General features: G+C 47.9%; 1 protein-coding gene across 4 annotated transcripts in view; it reads left to right on the top strand.

Moving 5' to 3' along the window:
• LOC143209820 (uncharacterized) overlaps positions 1 to 13,861 on the top strand; it is a 42,750-nt gene that overhangs the window by 15,561 nt on the left and 13,328 nt on the right. For 3 of the 4 annotated variants that reach the window (XM_076425996.1, XM_076425998.1, XM_076425999.1), the window contains exons 2-5: positions 2,695 to 3,166; positions 3,388 to 4,833; positions 11,430 to 11,572; positions 12,460 to 12,783. In XM_076425996.1, the coding sequence (XP_076282111.1) occupies positions 2,695 to 3,166; positions 3,388 to 4,833; positions 11,430 to 11,572; positions 12,460 to 12,783 (2,385 nt within the window). Of the gene's footprint in view, positions 1 to 2,539; positions 2,607 to 2,694; positions 3,167 to 3,387; positions 4,834 to 11,429; positions 11,573 to 12,459; positions 12,784 to 13,861 lie in introns of all 4 variants that reach the window. The other variant, XM_076425997.1, reaches the window with a different exon arrangement.

Below are 13,861 nucleotides of genomic sequence, written 5' to 3'. Positions count from 1 at the left end.
GTAATCCAAAGCAAGTGAAAACAGAGAAAAGGGCAATCACAGAAACTACGACAAGGCAAAGCAAAGCAAGGACAACACGAGACAGAACGGAGTGGAACTTGCAGTCTAGAAGGACGAGAAGCATGAGGGACAGGGAGAGGCAGAGGGAGAGAGGGGATCAAAGAGGTCGAGATAAAGAAGCTATTCAATCTTTGAAAATCTCGTCGTAAACCGCATCGATACGCGTCGTCTGGTCGCTCGCGTTGCGGATAACAGAGAGTGTTTTTATGGGACCAAGGAGATAAGAGAGTCACCTTTGCCCCCGATGTACTAAACGTCTTCCGCTCGGTCAGCGAGTCGGAATCTGCCGCTACTGTTCCTACGATATAAACCCTCTGTCGTTCGGTCGTCGATACCGTGGAAGACGCGACCGCGCGTTCAGATTATGAATTGTCGGCCGAGCCGAGCAAATTCGTTCGTTCGCAGAGGGAGCGATGGGGTAAAACCGTTAGCAATATATCCGCGCAAACTATTAAAGCGGCTTCGAACAATTCCAGTTTCGCGACGCGACACAAAACAGGAGATTGTTCGAGCGATCGCTGCCTGCCGCTGCTAACCGAGCTACATACAACGTATATTCTTGCTCCGAATGATTAATTGGGGTCGCGGCTCTGCGTCTCCGTGCTGAGCGCTCTTCGCGTCTCATCAACGAAACGAAATGTTCGAACAGCGCGAAACGATCGAGTATTCTCTTCGATGATCGGTAGTCGTTTCCACGACATTATTCGAGCAACAGGTTTCTCGCTCCGACAGGATTCTTACTCGGACCTTTCCCGAAAAATATGTTTTTTTTTTCATAGATCTCGCCCTGGAACGAACCGTCAGATAATCCGACGGGCCTGACGTCTCCAATTCGATTAGGTAACGTCAATAAGGTCGGCTGAATGTTAAACGGTCGATACAATACACGGTCTTTGGGGGAAGATATCGTTGACTCGTTTCAGAGTCTTCTCGATGCGAGTTTGCGACCGCTACCGACGCGACAGCGCGAAGTTTTACGCAGCTACGGGAGCTGTTTCGAATCGCACCGAATCGGCTCGAACTAAATCGAATCTCTATGCACGACCTTCTGTTCTGTTATACATTTGATTTTTAATAGTTTTACCTATGCTCGCCATCTCAGTACGAGATTATAGCGGAGCGGCGAGGTGAGCGAGGTGGAAGAGAGCTGTGCGGTGATTTTTGTTTCTATGTGCACCGTTATTCTCTCGTCACCGTTTCGCTGTATGTATACAGTCGCATTTAATTACATCGGTTTGATTTTGCCGCGCCGTTCACCACTATATACCCCGTTAGCGATACGACACTTTCGCGATGGTCGATCGCTGGGAATCCGTGGCGAACCGATCGCGTAGACTCGACCGATCGGAGTCGAGAACGGCCGGCAAATAAGTCGAAGAAAAAACAAAAAACGAATCGTGGAGAATGGGCGTAATCGAAATCTGTGTGCTATAGGTTAGCCGGGTGACCTATGGTCGGTGTTGCTGTCATCGGTTGACCCTCGACGATTAAAAATAATATTTTTTATCATCCAACAGGAGCATGGTTCGCGAAACGATTCTTCCTTTCTCTTTCCATCTTTCTTCCATCCTTGATCTTTGTCTTGGGGATCGCCATTCGAGCGTAACACGACATGTTCGACCGAATTGAGATCCAGGCGGCAAACACGAAGCCCGTCCCGACGAAACGGAAAGGAATGGGACGGGACGAGACGAGACGGGACGAGGCGGGAAGAGACGAGACGAGACGAAACGAGACGAGACGAGACACCAACGAACGAACACGCAATCGCCACAAGCAAAATCCGCGAACTCGCGCGACTGGCAACGAGCAACAGATAACGGCGACCAGTTATTTTCGTAACGTACCGGCTGGCAACAGTGCTTCTTCGATCGTCCATGCTAGATGTCCACGAAAATATCGAGGCAAATAATAATAACTGCTTGATGCCCGTTGCAACGAATAATAAATATTTTCGTGACATACCTACCTACAGTACTTGGCTGCGCGCGTTTTCCTATGCATATTAAAAGTAGTCGATCGCACAGCGATTAATTTTCTCTCTGTGGATGGGGCATGGGGTGCAAATGCGCCACAGGTTGACGAAAACGGGAATGATAAGTTGTCGACTGGAAAATTTCTAAAAATTACCTAGAAAGGCTATCTGTGATATGTGGACTGCGGATCTGTATGCAATTTTCGCTTTTGATACTTTTCAAAAACTGCTAGGATTTTTATTTATTTCAGATCTAAAAGGGCTACTACCACAGAAAATAAGATTCTATTTGATATTCGAGTTTTCTTTTCTTAAAATTCGTTTACACAAATTGCATAAACATCCGGAGTCTAGTGATATGTTTCCAGTTTTTATAGTATCGTATACTTATCTCTGAAAAATCAATAAAATTTCACAAATACTTATGCAGACAAATTTTTTCTTTCATTTTGCTGCAAAACTGTGTGGGGTTGAATTACCCCTCGGTTAACATTGGAATAGCAGTACACAGAGGGGAGGTTAAACCGTTTACCTTGTCCAGATTCCTGTGGGAAAAGAATGCCACCCTCGGGTACGTTCCGAACATGCGAGGCGCCTCGCCTTCGTTATCGTTTGCTCGATCATACGTAAATGAACAGAACCAACGATTCGCTGTTTAGCAATTTCATGGGAATACGTGTACGGAGCGAAGGAGTCGACGAACGCAAGCGGGGCGGACACCGATGCGATCGGTCCATCGGAGACGATCGAGAGGATCGGAGCGGTCGAAGGGAACAAGGACGAAGGAGCGGACTCGGCGATATTGTCACGGAACGCGACGGATTCCGAGCCCAAGGTTGTTGTCGCTCGACGAGAACGGCTCTTCGAGTTCGAACAGCAACCACCGCGACGGCAGCTAGCGTACGAAAAGCATGGAACCGAAGAAGGCGGGGACAATGGGGGCGTGCTGGAGGCGGGACAGCAGGACATTGAAAATGGCGCGATCGTAGAGGCGAGCGACGCAGAAGCGGTAGCTATTGCCTCTTCTGTAGTTTCCACCGCTTCCGTCGATCGCGACAGCGATACGAGCATTCCTTACGATCTACTTTTGACCAACTACGAACTGTTCGATCCGCCTGATCCTCCAGAAAGGTGAGAATAATGAGCATACAATCGTACGATATCGTTTTACGATCCAGCCGAGACTCGGAGCGTTTGCTCTTGACCTCCCGTAACATCGAGTAGTCGAATAGATTCGCGCCCCAATAAACCCAATACACCGAACAAATCCGACAAGAATGTATTTGTCGCGAACAATAGACTATACACGGGCAACGTTTGAATTTTAACGAATTATGGGATCGGTCGCGAAGGGGTTATCTGGTGCAGGCCTCAAATTGCGACAAGGGCTGCGATTCGTCGAGGGTTGAACAGTTACGAATAGAGCAACATATTTTTGGGCCTCACCACGATCGTGACCACGACCACGATCAACAGGAGCAGCTTCGGCAGCAACAGCAGCGACGCCACCACCACTACTACCATCATCGCCAAGAGTCCCTCTTCCACCACCACCACCACCGCCACCGCCACCGCCGCTACTACCACGAAGAGCAGCAGCCGAGGCTGCAATTCGCCGAGCCAGGGGCGAGAGAAGTAAAGGTTCGAGAGGGAGGGGATAACCGGCAAAGCGGCGAAGGCTCTGCGCTGCGGCAGGGAAATCGGCACGACAGTCACGCGCCTCGCTCGACGATGAATCGTTACGGTACCGAAACGCTCTCGCCAACCGCGACCGACCACCACCACCCCCACCATCACCACCACCACCATCACCGCCACCACCATCAGCACCATCATCATTCGCAGACGGACACGTCCCAACATACTGGACTTTCTTCGTCGAGTCATCGTCGCTCGGACGAGCAAGAGCCGCAGTCACCGTCGCACACGCAATCGCAATCGCAATCGCAATCACAACCCCCTCAAACGAAGACACAACAACAACAACAACACCGTCACGATATAGATCAGGAGGACGTGGAAAGGGTTGGCGGAATCGCAGCAGCCATGCGAGGCGACCGGGGTGATTTTACTTTGGGAGTGATGTTCCCTTTGAATACGTCGAGCGGTGCTAATGCGAGCAACGAAATTGGAGCGTCGGATCATCATAATCATCATCACCATCATCACCAACAGACGCAACAACAACATCAACACCATCATCATCAACCACAAACGCAACACCATCATCATCATCACTTGGAAGAAGTTTTAACCGACGATGGATACCTTCAACATCAGATACGAGGAGGAGGAGGAGGAGGAAGTGGTAGTGGAACAACAACAGGAGGTGGAGGTGGAGGAGGAGGAGGAGGCAGTGGCGGCAGTGGAAACGGAGGCAGTGGTAGTAACGGCGGTGATGTTGGCATCGGTATCGGCGTCGGCAGAGGTGGCGGAGGAGGCGGAGGAGAAGGAGGAGGAGGAGGTAGCGGATCGCCCACTTTGCGTACCGGTAGCTCGCCAAGTTCCAGTCGGAGTCCGCACGACGATCAAGGACTCTCGTCGCCGCATCATCAAGGACACGCGGATGGTGGATACAGTCCGAACGAGCAAGCCAGACAGTCTTACCCTCATTTGACAGTCATGCAGCCACCGTCTTCCGTTCAAGCTAATCACGGTTTGGTTCAGGAAGCCGATCGAGTCTCCGATCAACTTTACATGGAGACGATTTACGCCCATCAAACCGCCGCGTCTCATCACCATCAAGAACACGATCAAGGACCACCGACGCCGCATTCGCCGAGCGGACCGCTATCCAGGTTAGTTGGTTAACGCATTATCGATGGTATCCTGTTCCAAAAGTTCCGTCGTTCGTCGTGCGCGAAAACACGAATTGCGAGAATCCGGATTGCGTTCTCACGCATCGTCACGATACAATCCTAACGGTTAAACGGTTTACGGTTTACGATACGCGAAGATATTTACACGTTAGCGCTCGGGGGATGCTCCGCGCCTCCCCGCTTCCAAAGCTTGTGTGCGTAGGCGATACAAAACCGAAAATAAAACCAAACCGACGATGGAAAACAGTGCGACGCCTCTTCGGCCCTATGCTAACAGTTTCGTGAAAACGAACACCTTTTCTGTTTACCGATTCATCCTGGACACGAGTCTCGCCCCATTTGGATTTTCGCTATCGAACTTGCGGCTTGTAGGTTCGTCTTCCCCTCCTCCTCCGTGCCCTGTCTCTTAACCTTGCTCTTTCTTTTTCGAACCGTCCACTGCTTTTCGGCAACTGATCGATCGATCACGAACCACGGCTTACAAAAAAAATTGGTCAATCGATTCGCGGTTTGGAACGATTCGTTGGTACGCGACCGAGCGACAAGAACGCGATAAGAGTGTATTGACCGATAGAGATGATTTTTTGTTCGCGTTATCCTACCAACTGTGAGAAAACGAAACGATACATATACGTATGCGCGAGTCTCGTGGACGTAATAAGGCGATCGGACGCGGACGTCGACGTGGACTTAAACGCACGGGCCACGACCTCCGAATTTCGATATCCTACGTTCGGGTGCAGAGGACGATACAGTTTTCGTGTCTTATTTTTTCGCAGCGTTATTTATCTCGAAGAACGGGGCGATTAGGTGGGAACGATTCTGTGACGCAAAACATCGTCGTCGATCAACGACCGTCGCGTAACCTCTTCGCGCGATAATCGTGCCTTCCCGGTTATTTTCGTAATCGTTTCGGTTTTCCTCTTTGCCGAATATCCTCCGACCTTCTACTTTTTATCCACGTTACGTCCTCTTTTTAGTTCATACGGCTGCATCGATCGTACTTTTTCGATTTCGACTTTTTCCCGACGATATTGCGTGTTCATCGATCCTTTCACATTTATGTTTGTCTAGAACGAAAATGGTCGATAGCGACAGAGAAAGAGAAGGAGAAAGAAAATTGAGGAGGGTAAACCGTAATCGCTGCTCTTTAACGAGAACTTTGTCATGAATCATCCCAGGGTTTACAGTCCGGAATGGTCGTATATACCCATCGCGTTCCAAGAAAGCTCTTGGTATCGCGTGACGTCACGGTGCGAGCAGCTAACCTGCCAAACCGAGAGCCTGCAACGACTGTCGGTTTACCCCACCCCATTGGCATCGACAATTATTTAAAATTGTTGCCGTTTTCGAAGAGGAAAGAGAAAACTGAGCGTAACTTGGCCGGCGACCACGACCTGTCGACAGGCCACTGAACACCTAAACGATTACAGAGGACAATTAACCCTTTGCACTCGACTGGCGAGTCTGTGGCGCCACTAAAAATTGCTGTACCATTATTCAAAACAGTTTTAACATTATTAAATTTGTCTGTATTCTAGAAATCGTAAAGAGCCCAGCTGTTATATAAGAAAACGGGTTCAATTTGACGTGCACAATGTCAAAAAGATTACATAGAACAAAAATGATCTGGGTTGAAACAAATGTCTTGATCTTGGAATTCAAATTGCTTCGAGTACAAAGGGTTAAGGGGGTAGACTCTTGTTTCCAGGATTGCAAGTGTGCGGGAGGCGCCTTCTTATTTCTCGGTAATGCAAAGATGGGGGTTTTCAGTAGTCAAAAGCGCCAGATAAAAGATCAATCTAGGCCACGATCGCCCCCAAGATTCCTATTTTTACGTTTACGAGGGGTAATTTGCATTATTCGGCAGCATGTAGCTGTCACAGCTTTATGAAGATAGCTACATAATAATGCAAATTGCACCCTTGCAATCCTGAAAACGAGTTTAGCCCCTTAATGGCCAAACGGACGACACGCGCGAGAATAGCAGCAACAATAGCGGTGCCGCGATGTTAGGTGAACGAGAGACGAACACAGGTAGCCGTAGTCTCCATGCCTCACGAGAAGTCTCCTGGCAGGAATTCGAAAGGAATGCGGCAGGAAGCCGTCCGATTGGGTCATTCCACTTGCACTTTCGGTTCTCGCTGAATTATTGGTTAAAGTGTGTGACGTCACGACCTGACCATTGGCGGCTGCGCGCGAGGACCCCTTTCGTCCCGTACGGAGAGTACGAACACAGTGGAACAAGACAGAAGAATTAGTCGAATCGTTATTTCCGTTTTGCATTTCTGATTGGAAGAATCGGAAGAGAGGAACGAACGATTACTGACGAGCGTATACGCGAGAAAAATGTATTGCACTTCCATCGAGATATTCGTACGCGCGGATGGATGACAATCGGAAAGGTGGGAGGTGGAAAAGATGCGGTGGACGAGAGGGGACACGAACCAGCAAAGAAAAGAAACGAAGGAAGGGAGAGATCCGCGGTAGGGGAAATCCTGAGCACGTTCGAGGTCCTACGATCGCGTTCGCTCGGACGTTTCGTGCACACTGCCAGATTATATTCCACTCAGTTCGCGTCTGTTCGGTGACAGTTGCGCCGGACTCGCGCGCGCCTCGAGATCGTCTCCACCCTTTGGCAATTCCTTTCGGTTCTCGCTACCTGAGAGTTTTCCATTTTCGAATTTCCTAGCGCTTCGACTCGTTCGCGTTCGCGTAACCGTGGAAAATAACGCGTCAAGATACAAGTGCGACGCGCCCGAAGGAAACGGAAGATCAACGCGGCGTGACCCGACGCGACGGAACGCGACGCGACGCACGGATAACCGAACTGGACGACGAATTCATGGTTCTGTTCGGATTGTCACAGGCGACAGCATGTAGTGAGTGTTCTCTGTTGATCCCTTTTCCGAGCAACGTGGTCGGCGTGGAATACGTTCCGTTGCTCCGGGACTGTTTTTATCCGAGATAGTCTCGATTAGCGCATCTAATAACGCGACTGTGAAAACGTGCCGTCCCATGGCCGCTGATATTTCGACCAACTACGATGTTCTCCATTTATTATCTTCCCATTGTTTCGATGTTGCTACTTTCTGGCGACTCGATCTGTCCCCGGAAAAAAACGCGACATTTCGATAAAAACAGTAGCGTTCGCGGGAAACGAGGATGGCAAATAAATGAGTTGTCGGTCTCTAAGTACAAGATTATAGTGCGGTGATTTTTTTTGTCGCGGAGGTATGGCCGAAGATAAACTAACGCGCAACAGTTTATTATAAGAATTCCTCTGAACTTTGAAGAATTAATTTGAACTTTTCGCGCCCTCGCATAGACGAGAACCAATAGCCGCTCAGGTTTCGATAGTTCTGCGCGATCTACAGTCGACGCGGATTCGATTGCAACGGTTCACGGATCTCGAGTTGTTCCGCACCTATCGTGAGAAGCGGCTTATCGGCTCGGGAGATTCGGATGGCGTACGGCGGTCCGGTAGCAGGGGCCTATAACCTCGGCAACACCGACGTTTCGGATTGTATTTCGCGAAATCTGCATACTTCGCCAAACGTAGCGACCCCTCATCTTTTTCTTCTTTCTTCTTCTTTCGCTGCTGTCCGTCGTCGCTAACGCTATTACGTCTACCGTTCGCATCCCAAAATTTCTTTTTCTTTCCTCTTTTTATTTCTTCTCGTATCGACGACGGTAGCCTGAATATTTTAACCCGCGTCACGTCGAGTCGAAAGTAACAAGTAGACTGCAGATTTCTATGCATTTACAAAGAAATTAACCGGGTGAAATATAAAACAGTGAAAAATGTACAAAATCTAAGAATACTGTTATGCGTTGTCAACGTAAAAAGCTTCCCGCAATCCATGCAGAATATTTTCGTTTTGCATATAGATCCGCAGTCTAGTAATAATGGAGTACATCGTACGAAGAAAGAAATAAGGTAGTAGAGTTCTTGTGATCGAGATTACGAGCGAACGTTAGCTAGGACGATCGAGAATATCTCGAAAAAGTTCTTGGAAGCAAGACGAAACCCTTTGGTCGTTCGGTTGCTCGAACACATACAATGGATCTGTTTATACATACCGATCGACGATACACTCTCTCGGTTACGTTGGACGACGAATCGCGTCACCGTTTATAATTTATGCATTTGGAGAGGTTTACGAAAATTATTCGTCGAAACGATGCCGGCGTCAGACCGCTCGACAACGCTTGCAATAATGAGGTGGTCGTAGCAGGACGTTCAGCGCGTGCTACCGTTTCCGGGTACCGTTTCTTCCGCGGTAAAGTTAATGGCCTACGAGGGAGGTGGTTGCACCTGGTATAGATCGTTCGAGCTACGGGTCGTGGATCGTAGTGCGTACGCGGAGAATTGGATACGGGGTACGGGGGACGTAAAAGGGACGGGGAATGAGGACGCGAGAGCACGCGCAGTCATTAGTGTTTCGATCGATCGTGATTTATCGCAGTTACGGAACAGTCGTTTCGGTACCGAACGGACTCGCGCTTCTCGAATATTTCCCCATCGATCGGCGAACGACGAGCGCGAACCGCGGACCACGAACCGTGAAGGTCGACTTTGCGCGTTTGTTATCGATGTTTCGGTTAAGGCGAACGTCGTTTCTCGAGCTGCATCGTTCCGAAGTCGTTCCGGGAAATTTCTGAAAGCGTTTGGAGAGCACGTACCGATCGATTCGTACGTGTTCGCAGAGTCGCGGGAAGCGTCAAGGACGCGCGCGCGTCCATCGTTTTGGTTCGCGGCCTGCTCGAGATTTTATTCCGCGATCGTCGCGATAAAAGAGCATGGTCGATACTCGTGTCGGTGACGAGGATTGCGATCTATTCGTTAACGGCCGGGACTGAACGTCGATAGGTCGGCATGGAACGAAGGAGGTTACTTTCGAAATCACATATTCGCGTATCCGTGTATCCCCGTATTCGCGATGCGCGCCTTTGACGTCTTGCGCAACGATCATGCCGCGTTTACGTTGCGTCGGCGAATGGAAATGACCAGCGTATTGTATGCGCGCGCAATCCGTGTCTCCCGAGAACGACATCCAGCTAGCCAACGTGTTCTATTCTTTGAAATCTTGTTCGAGGATTCGAACTTGGAACGGCTCGCGCCATCGATCTCAGGTATAGGGACCGTCGCTGCTAATGGTAACGGTAGTGGCAATCGAGGCGGTAATGCTAATGGTAATGGAGTAGTTGTGTTCTCATAGTCACCAGTCGGAAGGGTACATCGAAAAACGTCCTGTTTTGGCACGCGCCCGCATTCACGGACCGATGAATCGCGGAGAACGGTTCCTGTTTCCGGCCTCCCGCGGCGGAACATTAGCCGAGGAACTCGTCGCCGAGTCTGTTTTTCTACAAACCAGCACGTTCGTTCAAAGTCCCTTGGACATGACTCGGAGGCGTGTTTCTCCCGGAGAAACGTCGCAACGAGATGAGAGCCAACGTGTCTCGCGACTCTAATCACGCGTTTATTCGTATCGGGCCGTCGCACAGCGCGATTATAATTGACCAGAAAAGTCGGAAAAACTATTTTAGCGCTGTTTATGGGCTTACGGTCGCAATACAGAAGGTCGTCGAATTCGTCAACTATGAATCAAAATGCATTTTAACATTTGAAACATCAGAATGATTTTTATTTTCTTGTCGGAAAAAATTTTTTTTTCGAAATTTTATACAGTGACTCCCACTAATATTCGGACACTCTTAAAAACACCATGACCTTTTTAATATTGAACTTTTTTGGGAAGCTTAAGCAACTAGTTTACTACAGGATGTAAAAAGAAATTTTTCAAAAATTGCATTTGATCGGAATTGTAGAGAAAATACTAAAAGTTGCATTTTACAACTTTTTTATACGGGCCTATATTGAACTTCTCCAAAAATTTCAAGTCGTATATTCCAATATTAAAAAAGTTATGGTGTTTTTAAGAGTGTCCGAATATTAGTGGGAATCACTGTAGAGGTTTGTGGGTGTTTATAAATACTATTCAACTCTTTTTTGAAACCCTTGAATAATCGTGATAATGGAGTGCTTCCAGCGAAAAGTTGGGATACATTATTTGTGCGTGTAAATAATGTTGAAATTATGTGCACACAAATCTGGGACTAATTCCTTTATCGAATGTAATGATACTAGAAAGAGCACCGGATATTATTCGATAGTATAACAAAATCATCAATGAAGTTTTATAATCGTAAGAAAACTTAGAGAATGATCGATTATGTTCAGATATTAATAACTATACTAATTTAGATGATAACGAAAGGGAATCTGTGCGGAAATACTCTGCATACCTACGTGAAAAGCTTCTACGAGGCAAGAATTTACACAATTTTCTTAAAACGCTGTTTCAGAAACTGTTTAAAAAAGACTGTGCACAAATAAAAAGAACAATACTGATGCCTTATTCTTCAGACCTGTACCTACGTCGGACAGTAAAAATTGTACGGCTTATGGAAAATTTTGAAATCGATTTTTCCCGACTTTTCGGGCCAAATACCCCAATGTGCGTCGATATCTATGAACACGCCAAATAACACGTATGTACGTATTGTTTCAGTCCGTTGTATCGTACCATGACCGGCGTTGGAACGATGATGGCTGGCGGCGGTGCAGGGACTAATAGCCCTTACGCGCTTCCGTATATGCCGAGCAGCTCAACGGAATTAACGAGCTCGCCTTCACAGCTTTGGAACGCGCAAGGTAAAAAGCAAATCAATTATTCGGCACGAATACACTCCCGGGCCAAAAAGATAGCACACATTCGAATCTACACAATTTCAATTGATTTCTACGTTCTAACCGAAATTTCATTCTACATATACTTACGCAATAGTATACTGTACTATTTCGGGACACGTTTCATTAACATTTTCAAGTCAAATCGAATTGGGCTTCGTGAACCTGCTCAGTTCTATTTCGCAAAAATAGTATGCATAATAGTTTTGCTAAAATCCAGCGGCACAAAATTATAGCATACACGTACCTATACAATACGTACTCGTATGTGGAAACATTTAATGAGAACAGTGATTCTGTTAGGTGCAGATTTATTGAATACTTTCTTTAACACTTTTCCACGCGAATTAGTAAACACCTTTCTCGAACGCGTTGTCTGAAATCATTCAACGATTTCAAAGTGTCTGCTACTTTTCTATACCACACCGACAAGATTTCTCCAACTATTATCACTGACGTTGATATTATCGCTTTACGACTTCTGTTTGTTGTTGCTTTTGACAGTTTTGTCACCAAGCACTGTTTATCTACAAGTTTCGATACGGTAGCTATCTGTATACTATTTTACGACTTACAATCAGGTTCCTCCAATTCATTGTCTTGTAGAACAAATGTAGATCACAAAACGTTCTTACACGTTAGATTAACCATCGTACAGTAGGTTAGCAGCTTATGTGCATGTACGTATAACCGAGAAGCATCGATTCCGTGCTTGTGATTCCCATTCGTAGAACGTCGTGAGATTCGAAAAATTGTAAGATGTGCTATCTTTTTGTCCCGGAGTGTGGTCGCGCGATGCATGACAGGGAACGATGGGATAGACACAATATCGAGGACGTTTGAAACGATAGCGCTGTCCGCGGGCATATCCGGACTCTCGGAGGATTATACTGGCACTGGAAAGTCTTCCGGCGGTGTAACTACTCATCAGAGCCTACCGGGGTTTTCGCAACCATTTTGCGGTAGACCGAGTCTCCGAGGATATAGTCCATCTTACCCGACGCAGCAAAGCAGCGGGGGCGTCGTGACCTCTGTGGATGCTTCAACATGGAACTACGCTTCTTCGAACGATTCACTGACAACGCAGTATGCGACACCCTCCAGGCGACAATCCGTAAATTCGCCCTCGACACCGACACAGCACCAGCTTACCGCATCGGCGAGTCTCGGCGGCAGTAAGTATCGATACGATTCTTTTTATTATAATATTTTTACTCCCGATACCGACACCGACCGATCTACAGGCCAGGCCCCCGTGGCGTCACACCCTCCTGTGTCTGTTTTCTCTCTTTCTCTCTCTCTCTCTCTCTCCTGTCTCGTCCCATCTTGTCTCTTGCGTCTCTTTCGATCCTTTCGAAACGTGACGTAACGAAACGGTGCGGTGCGGGCGTCGCGTCCAACCGCGCGCGCTCGGGGAACGATTCGTCTCGCCTTACGGACGCGAACCCTCGGTCCTTCGTAACGCGATAAATCCTAAACGATTCGAAGAAACGCGATCGCGCACGAAGACCGTCGGGTCGTGTTTCACTAGTCATAAATAACGAGTAAAGGATTCATTCGATCGATTTCCTCTTGCCGGGTTGCTCGTGAAACTCGTCGAATCGGCCGGTATGCCAGGACCGAGAAAGAGAGATGGACAGAAGCTGTAACCGATGATGGCTGCACCGATATTCAACAGTGTCGCCAGAATCGATCAAAGCTGGTCGATTTGTCCTCTCCTCCTTTTCCCCTTCCACTATCCCATTCTAGCAGCACGAGCATACTCCAACATACTGAGTGAACACGATTAGTTATAATCTAGTTATCAGAGACGGGGCAAACTGTATTCCCACGATTTCCTCGATCTGGCGACACAGATATATTCAGAAATCTGCGAGAGTTCGCGAGCAATCGACGCGTGTGTACCGTTCCCCGATCGTACGGCATCGTCGAACGAGAAAAGACATCGATATTCGCAAACCCTGACCTAGACAATGCGCGGTTCTAATCTAGTTTTGTCTACGCGCGATATACGAGAAACGATAATAGGCTATCTCCGGCGTATCTGACTGTTTCGGAAGCGCGAAAATTCAGATAATCGTCGCGTATCTCGTCAATGGAACTGGATAGATCGTCGTGCTTATGCTCCAAAGATGGAAAGCGAACGACGAACAGTTTTCGTGACTGCCGTTGAGACGAGCGACGAGAACCCGACGTCCCAGAGACTCGACGGCCCGCAACCCCCAAACTAAGAGTAGTGCCATCGCATTGACA

This window comes from Lasioglossum baleicum, chromosome 6 (genome assembly GCF_051020765.1).
Source record: "Lasioglossum baleicum chromosome 6, iyLasBale1, whole genome shotgun sequence".
Taxonomy (NCBI): domain Eukaryota; kingdom Metazoa; phylum Arthropoda; class Insecta; order Hymenoptera; family Halictidae; genus Lasioglossum; species Lasioglossum baleicum.
The sequence above is the reverse complement of the archived record's forward strand: the minus strand, read 5'-3'. Positions and strand labels throughout refer to the sequence as shown.